Source organism: Gekko japonicus, unplaced genomic scaffold (assembly GCF_001447785.1).
Source record: "Gekko japonicus isolate JY-2015 unplaced genomic scaffold, Gekko_japonicus_V1.1 scaffold1924, whole genome shotgun sequence".
Lineage (NCBI taxonomy): Eukaryota > Metazoa > Chordata > Lepidosauria > Squamata > Gekkonidae > Gekko > Gekko japonicus.
Window position 1 is genome coordinate 212,008 of NW_015175419.1, and position 24,913 is coordinate 236,920.

Consider the following 24,913-nt stretch of genomic DNA (forward strand, 5'->3'; position numbering starts at 1 on the left):
CTGATGCCTGCCGGAGCTGCCCCGCCACCGCCTCCTTAGGAGGGCCTGGTTATGCCCTTGGAGGAGAGCTCGAGGGAAGGGCCCAGCCGGGGTGTGGGGGGAGAGCGCTTGCCATTTCCAAACCAGAGGCGCGCTCCCGGTCTAAAGCGACGTGTGCAGCCAGTGCGTCACGTGGTGTCACTCTGTCTCCCCCTCCCAGGTGGCCAGCTGGGAGGTCTCCAGGCCCCACCTGGAGGTTGGCATCTGAGGGGGGCGCCACGAGGTGGCCTCGCCTAGGGCGCACAAACCCCTCGGGCTGGCCCTGCCTAGCAACACCATCAGTGGACCCAGCAACATCAGCCTTACCATCTCAGGTTCATATTCCTGCTCATTCTCTAATGTGATTTATGTCATCACGTGTCAACAAAGACCTTCCACCCTCTATATTGGACAAACAGGCCAGTTCCTTCAATGAAGAATTAATGGAATAAGTCTACTAGGAACCACAACATTAAAAAACCAAAGGGGAACATTTTAACCTTCCAGGACATTAATTTGCTGACCTAAAAGTAGCAGTTCTCTTAGAAAGGAATTTCAAAGGGAGATTAGAAAGAGAATTGCAGAACACATGAATTGCAGTTGATAATGAAGCTCAAGACAATGCATTGTCTTGGATTGACTCCAAGTGAACGGTGGAGTATAAATCCAATCTCTTCTTCTTCTTAAGAACCAGTATTAAGAATAATCATACCTGGTACACCTCCTTCTTCTGGGCAATTGTCAGGATCTGGCTCTTATATACTGTAGGCTCCACAGACCATGAGCTTCCAAACTCCAAGGCTTGTACACTTCCTTTCTGCTCCTAACCCCCAACATAGTGTTCTGTCCCAACTCACACCCAAAGACTATGAAGGTCTTACCCTGAAGACCAAAGCTACAGCTGTCTTTCATTGGCCCCTTAATTCTCCCTTGTCTTTGCCTTTCTTTTTCTTAGGCCATTCCTCTTCTCCTATCCATCTCTTTGTTTTTACACTGTCTACTCAAATTCTTTTCTCTAAGGGCCATTAAAAGAAGAAGACTAGGGATGCAAAATATCCAGGGGTTGGGTTGTTCTGGCAGTCTACCTGCCTCAGTTTGTTCTTGGGGAGACAGTAAGGGAACAGCAGGCATGATGCTTGTTGGTTTTGGCCAAGAGCTTAAATTTGAGGGCTTCAACAACAGTTAGAAGCCTCCCTATCAATCCACAATGGATCAGCTTAACCCTTTCCTTGGCTTGAAATCATAGCAAGAGCTCTTCTGTAGCTATTCTTTACAGCTAAGAAAAGGGTTAAAGTGGCAGAACCTAGATTTATTCTGAAAGCATCAGTGATTCTTTTTGGTTTGCTATGCTTAGAGAGAGTAAAGAAGAAGTAAACCCCGCTGAGTTCAGAGACACTTGTTTCACTTTTTTCCTGGTTTGCATATCCCCTTTTTCTCTTTCTTTCCTTCTAATCTTTAAATGTTCTTTAGACCTGTGTGGGAGTACAGGGAGAGTTTGCTCAGGGGCTCATGGTGATTTTTAGCAGCCTTTTTTGCCTCAGGGTTCTCAATTACTTGTAGCTTCCTTGCTATGAGAATCTCTTCCCACTGAGCTTTTCAGTCTCCCTTCCTTCCACCACATTCATCCAGGAAGATTGTTCCTCAGCTAGGTTACTTAGAGAGCAATCCTAAACAGGTCTACTCAAGAATATTCTGTGAGCCTTAGTTCCAGGAAAGCGTACTTAAGACTGCACTGTTAGCCACCCACAAAGCTAAACGGTTGTGAAACATTCCTTGGCTGATGATTTTCCTCAGCAGGCAGAATGTCTGTGAACATTCAGAAACAACTGTAGATCAGGAGGAGGAGAAAGAAGCTTGGCTAGCCCCACCCCATCTGTGCACTTGACTGCCATTGTTTCTTTTGACCATGTAATAGATTAGAACTGTGGGCTTGGTATACCCTAACTTTTTACATGAGGATGGGTAGCTGTGTTAGTCTGTCTGTAGCAGTAGAAAAGAGTAAGAGTCCAGTAGCACCTTAAAGGTAAAGGTTCCCTTGCTCGAAAGCCACTCGAGTCCGACTCTAGGGTTGCGGTGCTCATCTCCATTTCAAAGCCGAAGAGCCAGCGCTGTCTGAAGACATCTCTGTGGTCATGTGGCCGGCATGACTAAACACCAAGGGGCACGGAACGCTGTGACCTTCCCACCGAAGTGGTACCTATTTATCTACTTGCAATTTCTTGCTTTCGAACTGCTAGGTTGGCAGGAGCTGGAACTAGAGACGGGAGCTCACTCCATCATGCGACACACTCGGTTCTCGAACTGCTGAACTACGGACCTTCCACAGCCTGCAGTTCAGCGTCTTAACCACTTGAGCCACCGCAGCTCCATCTTATTGTGTTACAGGAAAATAAAACAACATTTTTTCTCTTCTTAATTTATCTTCCTCACCTAACTTTTTACAGAGTACTGCTCATGCATTTCCTATCTGTACACAGTCACACAGGCGACAATGTGCACAGCCTGACCCAACACACAGCCTGCTGCTATAATCCCCCTCCTCTTTTTGTATCCTAAATGTCTGCATAGGACTAGTGCCAGCATAAATTCTTGTACAGCCCAATCTCATGCGAGTAAGCTCAGCTATGTCTGCCATGGAAAATGAAAATAACTATTGCAAACCCTTGGTAGATATGAGGATTACTAAGGAGTAATAAATGCAAGAGGATGGGGCTTTTCTTTCTCAAAATTTTGCTAACTCCAGGTTGGGAAAGATCTGAGAGTGGGGCCCGGGGAAGGACATCACACCAGCCATACAGCCCATCTTCCAAAGCAGCCATTTTCTCCAGGGGAACTGGTCTCTGCAGCTGGGGAATCAATTATAATTTCAGGAGATCTCCAGGCCCCACCTGGAGATTGGAAAACATACTTTCTACATGGCAGTTCTTGCCAGAAGACCCGTCTAAGACCGCAGCAGCAAGAACAATGCAACCTGCACATGCCCAGATATGCTCTCACTCTCTGCTACAGCCATTACGCACCTTTTCCAGCGCTCTTCTTTATCACCTCTATAATAACCTCCCCGCCTTCCTCCCTTTACCACTCAAGGAGGCTCAGTCAAGCACGAAACACACCTATACCTGTTTAGCCGCAGCGCCCTCACCTCGTTCGGCTCTGGAAGGCGAGCGTTCCGAATAAGCGGGGTGATTTTAAGCGCGTCGTGACTCGCCCTAGACGGGAACCTCAATTACATTGCGCCAGCTGCAAGCCCTGAACCTCCAAACAGGTTCTTCTTGCGCTCTGGTGGCGGGTCGACGAGCGAGCCTAGCCGCGGCTCGCTCCAAGTCGTGGTGGCCGGTTCCCAGCGGAAGTGGGAGGGGAAAGGGCTTGAACCCAAGCCTGAGCGCCCCGCTCCCCTACCCTGCCCTGGTCGCCGCAAGGAGTCCTGGCGGTTAAAATGCGGTCTCAGCCCCCCCGAGTGTGGGGAGGGGGTTAGAGCGCGGTGGGAGGAGCGAGCGGCAGAAGCCGCCGGTGGGTCCCACCTGCAGTGGCTGTGCGAGGAGGAGCGGCTGAGGCGAAGCCGAGCGGCGGCAGGGGTGGGCGCGGGACTCTCCTCAGGGGGTGCTGTGGACGGGGAGCGCTTCTGCCGCGCTCGCCCTTCTTCCGCGCGCTTTTTCCTCCCCGTTTCTTCTTCTCCTCCTCCTCCTCCGCACCGCGCTCTGCCATGGAGGCGCCCGCAGCCGGGGACGAGCTGGGCAGCACCCCAGAGCCCACTATTGTCCAGCCTGCCGGGACGACCGCCCCCCCGCCCTACCCTGCCCGGGACTCGCAGCAAGGGGAGCAGCTGCACCTCGGGGAGAGCGCGCAGTTCAGCGAAGAGCTGGAAGACCGAGGTGAGCCCCTCTCCTCCCCTCCCCCCCCCCTCAGGTAGCCGGCCGGGCCTCTGGCACGCGCCCCTTTCGCTCTCGAGCTCTGGCTCGAGACAGGACGTCCCCTCCTTGACAGCTCTTCCCGAGCCCACTTTTCCCTCAGCGTCGCAGCCAGCGCCTTCTCGCGCACCTGAAAAGGCTTCCCGCCCCCCCATCGTATTATATTATTTATTTATTTATATATATCACCTCAGGGAACCACTTGCCCCCCCCCCCCATTGTATTCTGTGGTGCTGGAACCTATTCAGTCCTGCATCATCCTTGACTGAATACACTCATCACCGGCTAGGGTGCCTTGCAGATCCAAAGCCTCGCTGGCTACATCCGTGCTAGTCCACAGCCTTCTGCTCTGTCTTCCCCACAGCCTTCTCGCTACATCTGGCTGCCGGTTTCCACATCTCTCATGCCTGTTGTCATTGTCCTGTCACTTGCCATCCCAACCCCTTCTTGTCTTCATTTTCTATCCTTATAGTCACCCTTGATTTAATAATAATTAAAAAATCCCTTCTGCAGCCAATCATATCCAGCCAATTATATGTATAGCTGAGTTTAAAGAAACCCCAAGACACCCGCAGGGCAGAATTGCCTAAAAAAAACCCCACCCCAAACAACCCACCCTTTTATGAACGTCCCACCACCTCTATTCAAAACCCAATTTAAACAGCATTCAGTAAAATGCAGACAGGCTTCCCCATTCATTGCCAAGAAAGGACATTGTTTATCCACTCCCCACCCTTTCTTAGAGGGAAGTGACATTTAGCCCATTGTCTCCCCTATACAGGCACCTGCCCTGCACGTGTCTATTCACTCGCTTTGACATTTTATTCAGTCTCTCTCAGAAAGCACTTTTTAAAAATCCACTTCATTCTACTTTTCTCCAGAGATAGTCATCCCCCCCCCTTTAATCTTTCCAACCACCTTCTTCTTGTTCTCTCTTCTTGGCTGCTTCATGCAGTTCCCCTTCAGTTTTCCAGTTGTAAAAAGGGGTGCTGATTTTACTAGAAGATACCCTGGCTACAATTTAGAAACAATGGTGTAGTGTTTGTGTGTCTTTTAACTAAGAGCGGCTTCTTTAAGTGTGAGGCTGAAGGCATCTTGCAGCTACTTACATATTCTGGATGTAAGTGGGAAAGATCTGCAGATTTGTCTGAGGCCCAAATTTAAGAGTTTTGAGGGCAGAATTAAAAAAAAACACCTCACTTTAGCTGGGACTGTTGCCTGATAAATGCACACTTTTTGTATAATATGGCAAGGAATATGTGATTATTTATGTGAGAGCTGCAGGATGATACTGAAAAGGAAGACAGGTCCCAGCCAAATGGGAAATAAAAGATGGGACAAAACAATTCCATTAGCTGATTTCCATTAATTGCTCAGACCAATGATTTCGGTTATCATTATTTCCAAGGAAAGTTTAGGATTGGTTTTAATATCCATCCTGGTTTCGTACTTTACAAGCTGCCCAAGGGATTATAAAGTTATGAATATTTTTTTTGTTTCAGTCATCTTAGAAGTTTTGTCTGTAGAACAAGGTTTTTAAAAATTGGTTTTTAAATAATGAGAGGGACTTGATTTTGTTAGAATTCAGAGAACATATGCACAATAAAACGGGTTTTAAACATTTGAAACAGAAAATGTGCATTGTTTAAACTTACGTGTATTCATCAGCTGGGAGGTGTCTCCATGTCAGTTAAAATTGTGGTTTTTTGAAGGCAGGTGACATTTCATCACATCGTTATCAGTGTTAATGTTACCTGATGTAAAAGCATTTAGCATGATAGCATTAAAACGGAATAATCTTGGCTACAAATGTGATCCTGTCTTTTAATTACAATGTAGGCTTTACCTCTGTTATAAATCAATGTTGAAACACAGCAAAGAAAAAGATCTGTCTATACAATGTTAGCTGTAAAGGGCAGATGTTGCATATGAAATTATTTTCATTTTATGTATTAGTAAATGAATGAATATAGATGATAAATGAATATAATGGATTAATGAATAAAGATACATGTACGTATTAGCATGAAATCTCCAAGGACTTCCCATATATATAAGCCAATGTGTTTTAGAAAGGTCAGTTTTAATTAAATACAGTGAATCATTTTAGACTCTAAGAAACAAGTAGTGTAAAAAAGGGGAGGAGAATAACACATTTTTAAATGCAAATTATTTGTACATTTTAATTAAAAGAGAGGTTCTTTTTAAAAGATAGGAAGTATTTTAATAGCAAGCAGCTGTCTTAAAAGTTTCTTATTATCTGTTTAAATCATCAATATCTGATTTTTTTGTTTTTATTTTTCACAAAGATGATTAATCTAGTCCTTCAGACTGGGACTTACGTATTCAATGGGGCTTTGTCTAGTTCAATTCTTGGGCTGATGTTAGTCTACATATATGTGTCTCTGCAGTTACCAACAGAAAAATGTACTCAGCATGAATTTGAATTGTTTCCACAAATTAAAAAGGAAGAGAGGGGAGCTATCTCTTTATCTTGGCTAAATTTTGCTGTCATACTGCGGCTCTGAGAACTGAAGCAACAAAAGAATCAGGGGGAGATAGCTGTGTAACAATGAATTCCATTGTCATCTCTGTTTCCCATTTCTGCTAGATAGGTTCTTAAAATATACCTGGTGTAGTTATTGTATATCTCTATAGTTATGATATATTTTAGTCTATAAACAAGGTAATACTTGGGTTGTGCATCTGGTTAAATAAGCATTTGCTATGATGTCTGAGATTTATTTAGGCACTGAAGTGTAAATGTAAAAATACAACTACAAAGGTGCTGTGAAATCTACATGTGTTATACCTTTATTGCTGTAATGCTCTCTAGGAAGAGCAGCCTAGTATCTCCTTCTGAATTGCAAAGCCGGGAACATAACCCTATTCTGTTTGTTCACTAGAGCCCATGAATAAGCTTTGTTCCTTTATTAACTTAGTAAGGTGAACTATATGGTGAATATACATGGTGAAGTGGAGGGGAGGAAGGATGCTTGTTTTGATTCTGAAAGGACTCCGTTGTGGCTTGTTAAAAGGTATAAAGCAATTCTCACACATTTTTCTTTAATTCTGTTTATCAGGTTTGCTAGAAAGCAGTACCAGGTTAAAACCTCATGAAGCTCAGAGCTACAGAAAGAAGGCACTGTGGGTTTCATGGGCCTCCATTATTGTCACACTAGCACTTGCAGTTGCAGCCTTCAGTGAGTATTGGACCTGTTTCAAATGTGTCAGCCTTTTAATTTGTCTGAAAAAAATCCTCTAGCTGTGTTGCTGATTTGCTTTCATAGAGCTATGTTACAACTAAAGTGACATAGATATTAAAAAATCTCATAGGTTTCCCTAGTGCTTATAAATTTGTAAAATATCTGTTTATTTTCTCCCCTCAAGCAGACTTAATTGCTGAAGGCGAGATAAAGAAACAGATTTCTCTGCTGGTCTTGGTGCACATGTTCATTTTCCTGAATATTAAATAATTGATATTTAACTGAAGTAATGGAATATGACAAGGCTGTATCTTATTGGGATGTCTTATTTGCAATACTTTGTGAAGAAAAAGAAAATATGAAAAAATGTAATATTTTGTTTAGGCTAATTTTCAACCTGATTTTTCATCTTAATATTTGCAACAAAAACTCTGCCACTATGAGAAGATTAATTCGTTCTTGAAGTAGATTAAATGATGCCTAGGTGGATAAATCTTATAATTCAGGCTATTTAAATAAATACTGAAATCTTGTTTTTCAAGTTGCTGTGTGAAAAACTAAGACACATATTGTGTATTTTTTTAAGGTTGTTTTATATGAGTGGAAATACACTAGCTCAGCACATTATTAAAATGTTGTGCATTTGCTAGCAGGTTGCTAACCCATGAATAATGCACAGTGTTCTTTATTTAACTCTGTAGAGAAACCAGAGAGAATGCTTGTGATGTGAAATGCAGGATTTTGCAGTGTGTTTTATCAGTAGAGAAGTCAGTTGGCTTTATTTGGTTTGTTATCCCAGAATATCTGGTGTTCATTATAAAGGAAGAGCTGGATGCCACTGCAGCATATGTTCTTGCGCTAATCTGCAGCTATGGGCTACTGCTGAAAGTTGGTGTCAGCTCCCAAGAGGGGTTATTAGAATCTGGCCAAATGGCTCTGCAAAACGTAGCATATATTATTTGGAGTGATTTGTATGGAAAACACACATGCTGTATATTGATTATAAAAAGAAAGAAGAAAATAAAGTATGAAAGAAGAAAATAAAATATGAGGAAAATAAAGCATTTTCTGTATTATGAAAACTAAGCATGCTATGGTGAGTTTCATCTGCCTGATATGCACCTTAAAATCAGAAGAGTAACATTCAGTATATAGTTTTCAAATGAGCTATGATTCTTAAAAGAGGACCCCCCCCCCCGAGTTTGGAAACCATGGCACCTATGTAGATAATTTTTTAAATTTGGAAATTAACCATCTCAAAGAAATAAACATAATATAGCTAGCAATCTTTCAGTTTGTTGATAAGTTACTCTACTTAAGATGTGATTCTGTGCACAGCTTTACAAGTATGCTCAGTTTAAATTCTTGCAACTCACTTCTGAATAAACTTGGCTAGACACATTATTTTGAACATAGCTGTTTTAAAACGTTACATTATCACACCTCCCTGTATTGAAGTATGCTAATAAACAAGGATCTAGATTCCTGGGGCCAGTAGTGGCTCAGCATGTGGTACTGTCCCCTGTTGGCAGAGTTTAAACATGCAGAGGAATGGAGCACCAACTGTTTAAAGATAATAACTCCGTTTAAAGAAAATAACTCAGTTTATTAAAGAAGAAAAACTGATAGACCAGAGGAGAGGCAGAGAGGCTTAACTAACTGCTGTGTGAGAGAGAGGAACGAAGGGGGAGGGCTCAGTTGGAGCGGGAAGTCTCCAAAGAACCTATCAGGAGACAGGAAAGACATAATTTGCAATTGTGGAAAATCCCTAATCTAGCTATGCTAACTAGCAGTCCTTCAGCTGTCCCCTGTAGGCTGTTCTTCTGATCTTCTTCAAGTAGGTGCACTGTAGACCTTGTATGTTCCAACACCCCCAACCCCTGCCTGATGCTTCTCACCACCTAATATTCCTATCTTCTTACTGTGCCAGTTATCTTTTGTATCCTTTTGCTCCAGAGTAGTAGAAGAAAAAAGGCACATACTTGCATAGGTACAGAATTCTAGAAGTTAAATCTGTTATCTGAAGCAGTGTTTACAGGGCTTAGAAGGCTGGCCGCCTGTTTCTGTTAAGCCCATATACTAAATGTTCTCCAAGAGAGGACAAGAATAAGAAACTTAACTTTTGGCAGGAAGCTCTCAATGGAATCTGAAAACCTCTCCTGAACCATATAGTGAGCAGACTTTAGTTTATGATCATATAAATTCAGTTAGGTTTCAATTTTCTAGTTTCTCCCCTAATATTAGGACTTTTTTTTTTTTACTAAGGAGCCTTAATTCGTTTTAGGTTTCTTTAATGCCTTATCCAATGAAGCAGTGTACACTCTGAGTTAATAAAACGTTAAAATCAATTGCAGTACGTACCTTACAGTTACCAGATGTCCTCCAAAATGGATATGTCCTCTTTTTGGTGTCCATCCTCTTTTGGGTTCTTTTTAAAAAAACTGATGAAAATGTCCGCTTTTTGGGTTGGAAGGTTAGAAATATTCCAGGTTAGTAGCAATTATCACATCTTAAATAGTAGGGGTATTTAAAATGAGATTTGTCATAGTGATCACTTGTTTTAAGTAGTCAGTTGGGAGATATGTCCTCTTTTTTGCTTTTGAATATATGGTAACCCTAACGTGCTTCATAATAAACAGTGCATACACAGTAATCAGCTGGTATGTATGTGGTGCTTGCTCAGTTTATGTGGTATGATATATCAAATGTACTGTAGGTGACTCTGCACCAACTTAAACTCACGTACAATGCTTTAATATTTGAGGGGTTATTTCTGGCTAATCATATTGCTAAATAGTCCATGACTAGATAATGCAGTGTTTATGCCCCTATGTTTATCCCCATCCTTTCACATTGCCTTTCATTTGTCAGCTGTTTCCATGTTCGGTCAATCTTTCTAGTTCTGAGGCTTGCCAGACAGTTTCATGATTGTTTCCTGTTTGATATGATTGACTTTTGCTTGTCAAATTTGAGATAGCTGGACTGACTGTGAGAATCATTTGCTAACACCTGCTATTTATGGCACCCTGTTCCCTTGCTTCTTCCTATTCTAATTGCTTGTTCGGAGTGGCAGAGTGTTAGCAGTGAAGACCTGATGTTCTATGATTTCCATCTCCTCCCCAGACAATATAGACTTACTATCATACACACATGGCAGCTGTCAGACTGTGTAGGCTGCTTTCTGTTTTTCCTTCTTTCATTTTTGTGCTTTCCAGATATAAATTTAGGGTCTCCTAACACAGAGTTTGTTTTTATATGATATTGTATTTGTATTATATAGTTTTCTGCATCTGTTCCTAGACAGGCCTATACATTGCAGAAATATAAATAAGGATGTCAAAACATAATTTCTCTTCCCCTTCTGTGGCTTAAATTTTTGTCTCTTGAGTTTTGCTTGCTAATCTTGGAGGCACTACACTGCATTATCCAGTCTTTCTTTTGAGATCAAATTGACATCTTTAGGCTTGCCAAAAAATCCTCTAAACTCGAGATGAATACTCCAAACATTCTGGACAGCCCAAGGATAATGGAGCATGACTGGGGCTAATGAAGAAGGGTATAGAAAGATTGCTAATGTTTGGTATTTCCTTATTTAGCTGTATCTGTGGATGGATGCTGTGCTGTGTTGTAGTAATGTAGATTCAATACAAATGACAAGCATCAATTTTAGACAATATTTATTGTTTGGCAGGAGGACAGAAGTTTAGCTCCTCAGTCAAAGCTGTTCTCAGTTGCCAGAATTGGTCCTAAGTGCCTGTTTTAAAACAAAAAAAGATCAATTACTTCTGAAGCAGGCAAAGACTGCAATCCCGCAAGGTAGCCTAGGAAGCTCAAGATGGGCTTTCCCTATTACAGGCTGTGAAAAGGAAATATTATGCCCTGATGGATCTTCCTCTGTTACATGCTGTAAGGAAATCACATTTGCAAATAGGTCTCCAGATTGTCAGTTGCGTGTATGAATGGGGTGCTACTGTGTCTGTCACTTGAATCAGAAGGCAGTATACATTTCTGTTTCCTTTTCTATGCATACTTTGCACATTTTGGTAATTTTTTGTCCTGAAAGGAAAAGATGGTTTTAAAAGCTGTTCCTGATAAAGCAGCACCCCTGCAGGGGCTTTTTTTTTTTGGGGGGGGGGGTCAGTTTTTGATTTAGGCATTTCTTTGTCAGTGAAATAGATGAACCTAATCCACGAGGATCAGAAATTCGTCTTAGTTTGTATATGAGAAGGAAACCTAATTCTGTCTCTTTTTCCATGTAGACTTGGTCACATGTCCACTGAAACTCTCTGAAGTATATATAAAATCTTTAATTATTGTTCTACTTTACCACCATATATATATGACAGATGAAGATACTAGTAGTGAGGCACCAAAATTAAGCAATAATATTGCTTTGCAATGTACTAAAATGATAAAATACATAAAAGAACAGTCTGAGCAATATTATTTTTTAATCTGTTATGTACTTTAATGTATTTGAATTTTGTAAAGTGTAAAGCAATATTATCATTTACCTATCATATATTTTGATGTAATTGTGTTTGTGTGGTGTACCTTATAACAGATCCCATGACGCAGCTTATAGTTTAAGGGCGAAGTATCGAGCACCCTGTGTGGTATGAATGGTTCTGATACTTAATGAGTTTAGTATCACCATGGAACTAAATGGTAGAATATTGCCTTGGCAGAAGATGTATGTGGTTGGTTGGATATAGAAATCAAAATGAGTAGAAGTGAAATGCAAATTTGTGGTGTATCTCTGTTATCGAACTAGGGAGTAACTGAGTAATACTCTTATTGAATAGGAATAATACTTCTATTGAACTAGGGAGTAACTGAGCCAGAAACAAAAGCATAACAGAACTGAGCCAGCTGGGCTTGGAGAAAGAATACAGGAGAGAGCTGCTGGGAAGGTGAGTGCTTTTTTTGCCTTTCCTAAACTGCTAAGTTACTTGGGAGCATTAACTGAGGCTGCTTTGTGAGAGAGAGTTTAAGGGTGAGTGGGTGCTAAGGTTGCCAGTCCCCAGGTGAGAGCAAGGGATCCCCCAAATCTGCGCCAGCCAGCTGGCTGCCATGGGTTCAGCCTGATCCCCAACAGCTACAACTCTGTGCAACATCCCAGATGTGATGACGTCACATGGAAATGATGTCATCATTCTGGGGGTGTCGACTGGTGATGCTTTGTTTTTTTGGGCAAAACTGTATGACTTGAGCCCAATTTTACCATAGAGTTTGCCAAAAAACCAGAGTGTCACCGAGTGATGTCCCTAGTGTGATGATGTCACATTTGTGTGATGTCATCATGTCAGGGACATTGCATGTGGTGACATTGCCCTGCTCCCCCACTCCCGGAAAGCTCCCTCTTACCCCCTGCGAGCATAAGGTAAGGACCTGGCAACCCTAGTGGGTGCTTGTAGCCTTCTGGAGAGGGGTGTTTTTGTTTGCACCTGTTTGGATCATTGTTGGGTTTATTGCTCATTGAACAAGGTCTGCTTGTCTGGGGCTGATTGCAAGCCCCACCCTCTGCTGTTGCTCCTGGGAGGTGGGAGCTGTGGGCCTCTGAACTGTAAGGCTCCTCCTAGGCAGAGATGCAAGCCTTTGGCAAGAGCTGAAGGGTGAGCCTGGGGATCAGGCCTGGGGACTAGGGCTGCCAAGTGGGGGCGGGGGGCGGGGAAACCCCCGATTTGGAGGCCCAATTTCTGCCGCGGCGGAAAACCATATGGTTTCCCCCCCAACGGGCCATGCCCCCAACGTGCCCTACGTCGTGCGTCACTTCCTGTGACGTTCTGGCGGCGCGCACGCACTTTGCGCGTGCGTCCCTCGGCAGCTCTCGGACGGAAGAAACACTCCCCCGCCGGTGAGTCATGCCGACTTGGCAACCCTACTGGGGACCCTGCATCACTCTAGATACCCTTAATACCCTTAAGCCACTAACCAGTTATGAAGGTAGAAAGTCAGCAGGGGAGTGGGGGCTATCCAGTGTTTTGCAAAGAGTGTCACATGTACAATTATCTACCCACTGGGTGGAAAACATGGGTGTGTGCTTGCTGCATGGAGCTTGTAGCTCTCGGGGAGCAAGTTCATTCCCTTGAGGCTAGGATTGCTGAAATGGAAAAGCTGAGGCAGAAAGAGAGGGATTTCAGAACAGATCCTCAAGGACTTACCAGAACAGTCCCACTCCTGTGCTAACAGCTCTTCTGCTGTTGTGGAGAGTGAGGAAGAAGAGTTGGATTTATACCCTGCCCTTCACTGGGAGTCTCAAAGTGGCTTACAATCTCTTTCCCTTCCTCTCCCCATGACAGACACCCTGTGAGGTAGGTGGAGCTGAGAGAACTCTGGGAAAATTGCTCTTGAAATAATAGCTCCGAGAGAACTGTGGCTGACTCAAGGTCAACCAACTGGCTGCATGTGGAGGTTCTCCAGGTTAGAGTCTGCTATTCTTAACCACTACTCCAAATTGGCTCTCCAGTGAGAGACTTGAGGTCTGAGGAGGAGGGATGTGATCCCTTAGAAGGGACCCCCTCCCTTGAGCAATGGACCAATATCTTCTCATACTGAGGATACCCCTGGGGGGTTGGGGAAGGTGGGCTTCTGGTAGGGGGTGATTCGATCATTTGAATATGGAGAGTGGGGTCTGTGACAGGCGTTTTGACTGCATGGTGACTTGTCTGCCTGGTGATAAGGTTGCGGACATCATGTGCTGTCTAGAGAGGTTGATAGTGCTGGGGAGGAGTCAGCAGTCATGATGTACATTGGCACCAATTACATTGGGAAATGTAGTTGTTTGGTTCTGGAGGAAAAAAATTAGGTTATTAAGCAGAAAGTCAAAGGTAACATTCTCAGAAGTGCTGCCGGTTCCACAGGCAGGGCCAGCTAGACAGGCACAGATCAGGGGTCTCAATGCTTGGATGAGAAAGTGGTGCTGCGAGGAAGGGTTTAGATTTGTTAGGCACTGGGAAACTGTTGGGTGATAGTGAGATATTGAAAAAATGGTATTTAGCAGAGATAAGATAGTCCAGCAGAGCCAAAGTAAAATAATTCAGACTCAGAATCCATTTGTGATTAAAATATAAAGTTTTTACTAAACTCTAGCATGGGAAGCAGAGGTAATTTCGGGGGGGAACGCGGGGGAATGCAGTTCCCCCGGGTGAAGTATGGGGGGCAGGGCACATGATGAAGCCCCGCCCCATGCTTCCGGCCGCCCCGCTTCCGGCCCTCATTCAGCCAGGAGAAGGCAGGAGAAGAGGGAGGGTAAGTTGCTTCCTCCCTGCCTCTCCCCACCCCTGCCTGCCTGGGGCCAGGGAGGGCCTTCGCGGGGCTTCCTTGCACTCCCGCCGGCGGCCGGGATCGTTGGGGGCAGGTTGTGTGGCCTTATGACACATTTCCGGTGATGTCAGGAGGTGTGGCCTTATGACACACTTCCAGTGATGTCAGGGGGTGTGGCATATGCAAATGAGTTATGCTAATGAGTTCCCCTAGCTCTTTTTCTACGAAATGACCCCTGATGGGAAGGCTAACTGGGATGAAAATAACAACAGAGCAAAATCAGCTACATCCTTACTCTACAAAGACAAAACTAGAAGAGAGAGATTATGGCCACTCTTCTTGTTCTTCAGAACACCAAACAAAGATGGGAAGAGAGCCATAAAATGGTAATACACCTTGACACTTTATTCCCAATCCTAGATCAGGGAGAAAATTCTCGGGCTTTCTACAGCTAAAGAACATTGGTTACATGAGAAACATGTGACTTCCTGTGAGTAGCATAAACAAACATTTAACCCCAGATATACTGAGTGTTTTCAACTTGTAATACCCAACAGAAACCATCTGGGACAAGTTGGACCTGTACAAAAGAGACAGGTTTAACTTGAACCAAAAGGGAACCAGGCTGCTGGTGACTAATATCAAAAAGGTGTCCCAGCAGCTTTTAAACTAATCCTGAGGGAAAGACAAGAGGAGCTGGGGAGCCTCTGGTTTGGGAGAAATCAGTCCAAAGGATTGATTGCATAAACACTTAGGGTAATATTGATAGGAGTGTAATAGAACTTGGGAGTGAAGGCACAATATCAACTGAGAGCCATGTGTGATGACTAAGGGGCCAAGGGAGGCGATGGTTACTAGAAAGGGAAACACATTATGGGTATCTGTATGTCAGTGCTAGAAGTATCTGAGCCAAGATGGGGGTGTTGGAGTGCTTGGTGTTCAATGACAATTTAGATATAGTAGGTATCTCAGAAACATGGTGGAATGGGGAAAGTCTGTGAGATACAGTCATTCCTGGGAGTAAGCTCTATAGGCAGGACAGGGAGAGATGGGTTGGCAGTGGTGTTGCATTATACATCAAAGAAAGCATAGAATCAAATAAGTTAGAAAACATCAGGGGAATTAACTCCCCAACAGAAGCAATACTGGTGATACTAGGCCCTAAGGTTAACATAAAAATGGGGGTGTACTGTCGCCCATATGATCAAACCCTTGCTTGGAAGCAGGCTGGAGTCCGGGAGTGCCTCCACTGTTGCTATGGAAGGGGGAAGCAGGTGGGCAGCCTGGAGCTTCACTGCTATTGCTGTGGGAGGGGAAGCAGGCATGAGGCTGTTACTGTGGAGGGGTAAGAAGCAGGTGGATGGCTGGGAGAGTGATGAGGGCAGAAAGAGCAAGTGGTGGGGTGGGTGGCAGAAAGAGAGAATGTGTCAGGCATGGGGGAGGGACAGTAAGAAAAGGGGTGGTGGTGGGGAGAAAGAGTGATAGACAGAAGTTGGTGGAGTGGAGGAAGTAAAGATGGGGAAAATGGGATATCCGCTCCTGCAAGTTTCTTGCGGGCCTCCACTTGTATACGTCCATATATCATTGCTACTGCATACGAAATTTGTACCTTGTGAAATTGCAGCAACTTCTTAAAATTGTTTATTTTAAATTATTTGACTAATTGTCTTAGCTTACAGTTAGCTCTTGCTCCATTGTTAGTATTAAGTTCTAAGGTTCTGAAACATTTAGTACCCTTGTGCCGTCATAAAACCTGTAGTTTTGAAAGGTAAACTTTCTATATAGTATCGTCTACATGTGAGCAGTGTTCCCTGTAAGCTGAGTTATGTGTGCTGAGTGCACTGATTTCCCTCTCAGCACAGGGGTTGTGGGTGCCCCCCCACCTGCACTAACTATAGAAGGTGGCTGCTCCTGGCCACTCACTTTCTGGCAGGGTGGAGCAACCTGGGAGCTGCTGTCACCACTGCCAAAACCCAAACTGCCTTCCCACTGTGCTCTGCCATCCTGCAGGTCCAGGCAGGGATGGTAGCAGAGCCGGGATCAGAGAGTGACTGGCCGCCAGTTGTTGGGGAGAATGGAGGCTGGAGAGGGGAGCTGGGCAAGAATGGAGGTGAGGGGAAGTCAGTGGGCAGCCTTGGGCCAACGCTCCTCCGTGGCTTCCCATTGCCAGTGCCGTCAGTGAGTGAGTGGCTCGCTTTCTTCTGCAGTCCGGTTTAAACTGGGCTGCAAGAGAAAGCGAGCCCCAGGAGCTCCTATGCCGCATGAAGCATGTTGTTCCAGTGGCACAGAAGATCCTGGGCTCACTTTCTCCTGCAGTCAGTGCAGGGGAGAAGCAGTCTCTCTTTTTCAATTTTGGTTTCTCTTTCTTTCTCTTTCTGTTGAGGTGTGTGAGAGCTGGAAGTGAGGAGAGGCTGGGGAGCTGCTTCTCCCCCCACTCCAGGCTGCTTTCCTTGAAGCCTGACCTGCCTTCCTTCCTTTCTTTCTTCCCTTCCCTTCTTTCTGTCTTTCACTTCTCTCTCCCCATCTGTTTGCTTTCTTTCCACGTCTCCCCTCCCTCCCTCCTTTCTTTCTTTCCTTGCTAAAATAGCCCTATTAGGGTTGCCAGGTTCCCCCAGGCCACCGCCGGTGATTGGGGTGAGGGGGTGGCCCGATCCAGGTTGGGAAACTCCTGGAGATTTGGGAATGGAGCCTGGGGAGGACAGGGACCTCAGTGGGATACAACCCCATAGAGTCCACCCTCCAGAACATCAATTTTCTCCAGGGATACTGATCTCTGTAGTCTGGATATGAGATGTAATTCCAGGGGTTCCCTAGGTCCCACCTGGAGGCTGGCATCCCTAACTCCAGTGCTGAAATTGGAAGTTCTGGTTCTACTGTGTGAGTTGGTGCATGCAAACCATTGGCATTGGCTTGTATTTGCTAAATCACTCTGCTTCATGTAGGATGCACAACAGGCAGGTGGAGGAGGGGAGGAGTGTCATTCTACCGTAAATGAGTGTGTTTGAGTTTCTCTCTGAATCTGAGGACAGGAACTGGCACTGAAGTGAGATTGGAAAAGAGTATGTGGCTTTCTGAAAACCCTTGGAGAGGGAGTAAGTGTGTTGTTGGAAGGAACAGAGCAATGAAAAAACAGTGCTGTCTCCTAGTTGCTCAAGAATCTCTCCATTCTGAACAGCTGTATCAGGAGATTCAGTGCATTAGAACCTCTGACACTTCAGTCAGCTTTGAATTGACTACCCTGAAACTGTAGGAAGCAATTTGAATGTCCGTCCCTCCCTCTCTCTATCTATTTGCTTTCTCTCCTACCTACCTACCTACCTACCTAACTACCTACCTACTTACCTACCTACCCAACTAACTAACTAACTACAAAACAGAAAAGGGGGATAGAAGATTAAAATGACTGAATAAGAGTTTGAGAGTGCAAAACCCAGATTTACAGGGTAAAATTATCAGAGAAAAGTCCATTTGTATGAGGATGAAGAGATAACTGTGTGATCACAGCAAATATTTCTAAAATAATTTTATTAATTTTTCAAACAACCCCTCTCAAATAATGAAAAAGATAAAAACAAAAACATTACAAAACATAAGAACAAGATTACAAAAAATGGACAAAATACAGAAATAGGGCAATGTTGAATCAGATTATTGACAGAAGGTGTGACGAAACGGGGACCCGCCCTCAGCCCTGGGAGACTGAGTAGCCATTCGCTGGCATGCAAGCCCCTGTTTTCACCTGCCGACCCTACCTGGTGGGGCTATTTCCCTTCCTCATTCGCTGCCACCACTCACTGGATTCACACCGCCTTCCTAGAGGGACAGTGAGACCCCTCTGGCTGATTCCCGATCCCGGGAAAGTGGGCAGCTCAATCTTTAGGTGCCCCCTGGAGACTTGGCAGCCCCTCCAATTTGGGCTTATTTAGGTTCCCTGGCCTTCTCTTTCCTCTGGTAACATGCTGAGCGGGGAGGACTATGTGGTCAAGGCACTACCAGGTCTTATAACTCAAAAAGAAGGTTTATTTAAACTGTATACAAGGTTAGGCACAGAAAATAACACAAGCACTTCAACACAACCAGGCAGAAAATAAACAGGATCAAAACGCAATTCGTCTGTCCCTACATACACACCATCTACCTCTGGAGGTTGTGACCTCAGGATAGGATTTGTTTTCCCCCTCCTTGTTGTTGGAGAGAAACTCCAGTCCTCCTCAGGACTGGTCACCCGTACTGCTACCCTCCTGGCTCTCCACCACGATTTATAGTGACCTGGATTGTCCACGGAGTTTGAGGTAACAGGAGTTCCACCTGTACGCCGCCCCTTGAAGCTCTCGTCCAAGGCTGAGGCAAAGGCCAACTGACCCCACCCTAGAAGGGCAGAACCCTTTATCTGGCTGGCTCCGCCACTGGAGTGGGTCCATACTTTCCCACACTTTTTCCATAAAGCTGCTGGGTAGGCAGGGAGGTATGGCAGTTCCATTGTTCCCTATGGAGCACCTCGCCCCTCCAGAGGACTACCATACTGGCAGCCATTTTAAGGTACTGCTGCCTCTGCCTGGCAGCCATTTTGTTACAGAGGGCTTGATATTTAGCATGGCCCCTGTGCAAGGATCATAGCAAATACGTTCTGTCAAATATGTTCACTTTTTTCTTAGGTACAGAATGTACTCAGAATTGTTATATCACAGCCTTTAAAAAAAATTTTTGGGGGTGCTGTGGTCTTGTTACAATTTCTAGAAAGCAAAGATGTTTGCATTTTTTTGTTGGATGGTGTGGAGCTTGTGTTTCAAGAGTTCTACAAGGAACGTCTGCACTACATGTGCCCATGTGTCCAGATGTGGGGATGCCACATATAGTTTACACAGAGCGTGAATAGTACAGAAGATTCTGGAGTAACGTTCAGCTTGTAATTAAATTGGGCAAAGCCCCGGTTAAAGTTTTCTTCAATGTTTAATGCAAGTTAAATATATATTGTCAGCATAGAGGAGTAGTGTTCCCATTCTGAAGACTCAGAACAAATTGGATAATAGAATGATGACTTACTAAGTGAAATAATGGTAGGAACATACATGTTTTAACAGGGTGGTATCAGCTAAAGACATCAGTGATAAGTTCCATATATGATTTGTAATACAAATAGTAGTTTATATTTCATGTTTATATGTTTTGTATGTTTGTGTACTGAAATGCTATATATATATATATGTGTGTGTGTATGTATGTGTATATATATTTATATATATGTACTGAAATATATATATATATAGGCTGTAAAGTACTGGGTTCGCCGCAGGGAGGACTCAGACGACGACATACTGTAGCACATGTTTATTGTACTTCATACAGACAAAGACTAACTCTAACAGCCGGCAGGCCAACTATATACATATCCACCCAGCAACCCCCCCTTCCCATTGGAGGGTTTGAATGTCCCGCCAACGTGGCTATTGGTTGGGGCTGGGGGATCCAGGATCCAAGGTTTCCATTGTTCTAGGATCCAAGCTCTTACCTGTGCCACGGACCCCTGGTGGTGGTCCGCGTACATAACATAGGCCCGCTTACAACTTTAAGGCCAGTAGATCTTTTGTCTCAAAAGGTAAAATTTCTGCTCACAAGATAACACAGTTTAGAGGGACCATTGCATGTGAGGAATATTGGAAAACTTACTGAGCCCAAGATAATACTATAATTTCACAGCAGTCACTTTAGAACACTTGGGACTTGCTGCCAATGCATGATTATACAAAATTAAGTCCCACTGACCTGGTTCAGTTGGGCTTATTCCTAAGTAAGTGCATGTAGGCTGCAGTCCTATAAGCTTGGAGATCAATATTAGCTGTAGATAATGGTTAAAAAGCAGCTTTGGAAAGATTTCATACCAACTGTTTGGCTTGCTGCATCACTGTGCTTCCTTGTGCTGTACTGAAGGCTGTTCTATATGGTCTTCTAACTTAGAGAGAAATGTGTGACAGGGAGTTATGTCTAAGAAGCCTGAGTTTATGCATGAAAACTCATGGCCCTTTTGGATACGGTCAGTAGAAGCACTTTATTAACAGAAGCTGCCTGCTTGAAGCTACATTTAAAGCGGTACGTGTCTTTGTGTAGAAGGCTACAAAATGTTTCTTTGAATCCTTCCCTCTCCCTACATGAGCTATCTGCTGAAGAGTTATGATGATGTCTTAAATTTATTATGTATTTTAGTGAGAGTCTAACACAGGGGTCTCCAACATGGTGCTTATGGGCACCATGGCACCCACCAAGTGTTTTTAGAGCCAAATGTGGTTTTTGTCTAGCAGAGCTTCTGATTGGCCATTGGAGATTTGATTGACTGTGCAGATTTTGGCAGCAGCTGACACCACAGCAGAAGGCTCTTCATGGTGTGACTAAAGGGTAAGCCATTGTAGCCAGTTTTGTACCTGCCCTGTCTTTGGGGCTGCACCCACCAACATGTAGGCTTGCCAAGTCCCCCCGGGGGGCGGGGAAACCCCCGCCCCAGAGGCCCGTTCCCTACCGGCAGCGAATCAGGCCCTGGGGGGAACCCCACCCCGACGTGCGCATCACCCGGAAGTGACGTGACGATGCCGGGCACGCTGGGGGCGGGGCCACGGTCATCCGAGGGTCATCCGCCCCCAGCGTGCCCGGCGTCGTCATGTCACTTCCGAGTGACATGCGCGTGCGTGCTCCAGCCGCCAGTGGGGAGTCCCCCGCTCCGGCAAAATTTTGACTTGGCAACCCTACCAACATGTCAGAATTACAATGGTACTAACAGACTCAAAGAGGGTGGGGGCCACTGGCCTAATAGGCTACTATAATGAAGGAAGATGCAGCAGTGTATTATAAGCAAGGAGAAAAGAGATGCCAATGGGCTGAGAAGCAGGAAAGTGGTGGATGGATGAGAGAGGTGAAGAGAAGGCAGTCCCAGTAAGCTGGGAAACAGTATGAATACATATGTAAAGGAGCAGTAGGGAAAGGAAGGCCAAGGCTTAATTTCTAATTGGGGTGAGTCAAACTGGCTCTACCCACAGTTTAGCCAATGCACTGATTTGTTTCCCTAGTACTGAGTCTGGAGGCTATAAAGGCACTCAATATCTATGGATATTTTTAGTAGAGGTGTAGGGACTGCTGCCCCATGGCACCATCCAACCAGGCCCCCACAGAGGTCAAGAGAGGCCTGGGCCACTTCCATTTTCAAGGCCCCCCTCCCAGTAAATTAAAAAATGAAGAAGTATGAAAACAATGATACAAAACTAGTAGTATTGTATTTTCAATGTTTACATTTATTTAATACAAGAAAAAGAACATTGTAACACTTTGTAATAAGTGTTCCCATTTTTATTTAATGTGATTTTCTAGCTTTTTTTTGTGCAAATTCACCAATTCAACTGGAAAAATCTAGTTTTCTTGCAATGTCATGGTTTATGTTAAGCTTAGCAAGGCCATTCAAACGATCCCATTGTTGAACAGTAGTAATTCTTGACCTGTTTCAGCACATTGTATGACCGTTCACCTGAAGCTACTGATGCGGGTAAACTCAGAAAAATCCTCAATGCAACAGTGACATTAGGAAACACACCAGAATCTCCAAGTTGGCGTATTTCTTGAAGTAATTCATTTGGCTTACAATTCAGTTTCAAGTACAGAATGTATTTGATTGAGGAAAATAATCTCATCAAGCAGTTCCAGTGATCTGTTTGGATTTTTTTCTGCTGATGAACGTAGCTCTTCAATACTGAGGTCATTAAATTTCCAGAGAAACTCAAACAGGTTACACATTATATTGAGTGACTCCAACTGCCTTCTAAGATCTGATATTGAGTCAAGAATAACAAAGAAGACATTGATTGTATAAAGTTGCTCAACATCAGAATCATTACAAAGTTTGCGGCTGCAGGTCAATTGAGATGATGTACCAATATTCTGACTCTGCGCTACCAATTTGGCCTCATTCAAGATCATATCCCACTGTTCACAAACCTGCTGAATGTCAGCAATGAGGCTTTCAATGTTACCCCTCTCAACATCAAGCGTAGCATTACATGCTTCAATCACCAGATTAGCATGGTGGATCATTGTAAATAACTTAATCCACAGGGATGTTATTAGGACAAATTCAATTTTTGACATCTATTTCTGGATAGAAGTAAATTCAATCTGAGCATGTGCAGTGAGACTGAGATATTCCAGTTCACTTAAATCCTTTCTTACTTCACCCATATGATGTGCAATTAGTCTTACTCCATCAATCCTTGCAGACCATCTAGTTTTTGACATCCCATGCAGTGAAACAGGAAGATGTCGGTTCAAGATTTCCCACCTTTGAGGACTGCTACTGAATAAATTGCACATTTGCTGTATTTTTCCAAAGTACTTGACTGCCTCTTTACTTGATTCAGCTCAGTCAACAGCTACAAGGTTTAATATGTGGTTTCCACAGCTAGAGAAAATGCATCTAGGGTTATACTGAAGGAGAATTGATTGTACACTATTATATTTGCCAGCCATGTTCAATCTATTATCATAGCCTTGGCCAATGCAGTATTGAAAATCTAACCCCTATTCTAGAATTGCTAGAACTTGAACAGCAATTTCCCTTCCAGTTTTTTTGTGTGAAATTGTCAAAACACAAAAACCTCTCTTTGATTGAAAATTCTGAGCTGTTATTGAAAATCTTTATATATTGAATGACAATAGTGGTTTGTTCCTTGTTAGAACTATCTGGCATAACATCAACAATTATTGAAAAATATTTGGCATTTTGGATCTCTTTAAGAATAGATTTTTGTACGAATGATCCACAAATGTTAATGAATTGATTCTGGATGTCTGAAGAGATAATGTACTTGCATGTGCTTCTGATTCTTTTGTGACTCTTGAACCTTTTCAACATGCTCAAAGAGAAGTGCATCATATAAAGAAGGTCAATTATGCCTAGAAAGTTTCCACTGCTATGGTCACCTATGTGGTTACTAGAACCAAAGAATGCCAGTCCCCAGTCAGAAAGAAAAAAATAACACCCAGAGTCCGCTCAAGAATTTTCTTCCGCAAATTGACTTCTGCAGTGAGATTAGTCAAGAGTAAATTCTCTAGTGATTTATCAGTATATGAAGCTTTACTTGCTGACTTCCATGCCACATAGTTTTCTTTGTGGGATGTTGAACTCCCATGTGATGGTATTCTTTCAACTTTCTCCAGCCTCTGTTGATGCTCCAACCTGTTTTATTGGCCAGCAATGATGTATGTGTGGAACATTTCTTGAAAATGAAGAATGGCACACATTACTGTACTCCAACATAACCAGTCTCTGGTGCAACTTTCACCATTGGGTAGAATTTTTGTCAGCAATGATTTTCAGCATCATGTGGAAAGCAATGATTTCCAACATCTTGTGGAATCTTACTTGGAATTTCAAAAGTTGTGATTTTGAGAAAAGACTGCATTTGAATTGCATTGTTCTTGTCAATAACTCCAATGTCATTAACAAACAAAGTGCTAGTACCGATAAATGATTCTTGATATGTAAGCGTTTCCAGTTTGCAAATGGGATCTTCTGATGACTCTGCTGCTGCTACTGATAACATATCTTGTTCGATACTGACAGCATTGTTAGATATTGGTAGTGCAGTATTCTCTGTTGCTGTTGATTTTTTTGTCATCTAGGGAGTATTTTCTTCTGCATAATCAAACATAAAATCTGCTGTATGTGCTGATGCGTCACTTTCTTGAACAATGTCTTCACACTCATTTACTATCATTAAAATATTATCTGTTGAATTTGCACAAATTTCATTGTAGCTCTGTCCATTGAATGGGTTGAGTTGAAAATTAAGGTAATTGATGTTGATGAATTAGCTGAGGCTTCATGTGCTTTTTTAGCTCATCTGTTGCCTGCGCCACTATCAAATCTTTTCATAGTGAATGGTGACCTATTAATGTATGGGATTAAGCATTAAAATTTGCAATAAAAAACAAAACATTAAATAACCAGAATAGTTTGACAAATACTGTAATAATGGGTCAATTGAAACCAACCCTGCAAGGCGGAACACTCCTGCCCTAACTAGAGGAGGATTAAATGCTGTCAGGAAGAGGGACATATTAAAGCACCTTGCCCAAAATCAGACAAGGGAAAACCCCAACAGACAGCCAAGACAATTAAAATAGTAAAATGGGCAGAAACGGCCAATAAGCATCCAGTGGACCCTGAACTAGTAGAAGAAACACCCACAGATAGGCCAATCAGAGTACTGCAAATCTGGAAACAGATTATATAATATCTATATATCTAATAGTGAAGTGGCCCCGTGCGTGCAGATATCTAAATCCGCGCTCCGGGGCCACCTGGGGGGCAGGGAGAGGTTTGTGCACACGTGGGGCAGTCCCCACGTGTGCACAAAAATCCTAAATGTTTTTTAAAAAATCGGGGGGATGTTTAAATCCCCCCGAAAGTCACAGAGCGTCCCCTGCACATGCGCAGGGGACACTCTGCAATTGCCGCCGCCGCTTGGGAGGGAAGCG

At 43.7% G+C, this 24,913-nt stretch overlaps 1 protein-coding gene across 1 annotated transcript in view; it reads left to right on the top strand.

Annotated features, from left to right (window-relative positions):
* Positions 1–3,721: 3,721 nt before the first annotated feature.
* The window catches only part of TMEM163 (transmembrane protein 163), a gene marked incomplete at its 3' end in the record, with an annotated part of 147,989 nt that continues 126,797 nt past the window's right edge, over positions 3,722–24,913 (top strand). Inside the window, exons 1-2 of the mRNA XM_015425782.1 lie at positions 3,722–3,890; positions 7,010–7,129. Of these exons, the coding sequence (XP_015281268.1) occupies positions 3,722–3,890; positions 7,010–7,129 (289 nt within the window). The remainder of the gene's footprint in view (positions 3,891–7,009; positions 7,130–24,913) is intronic.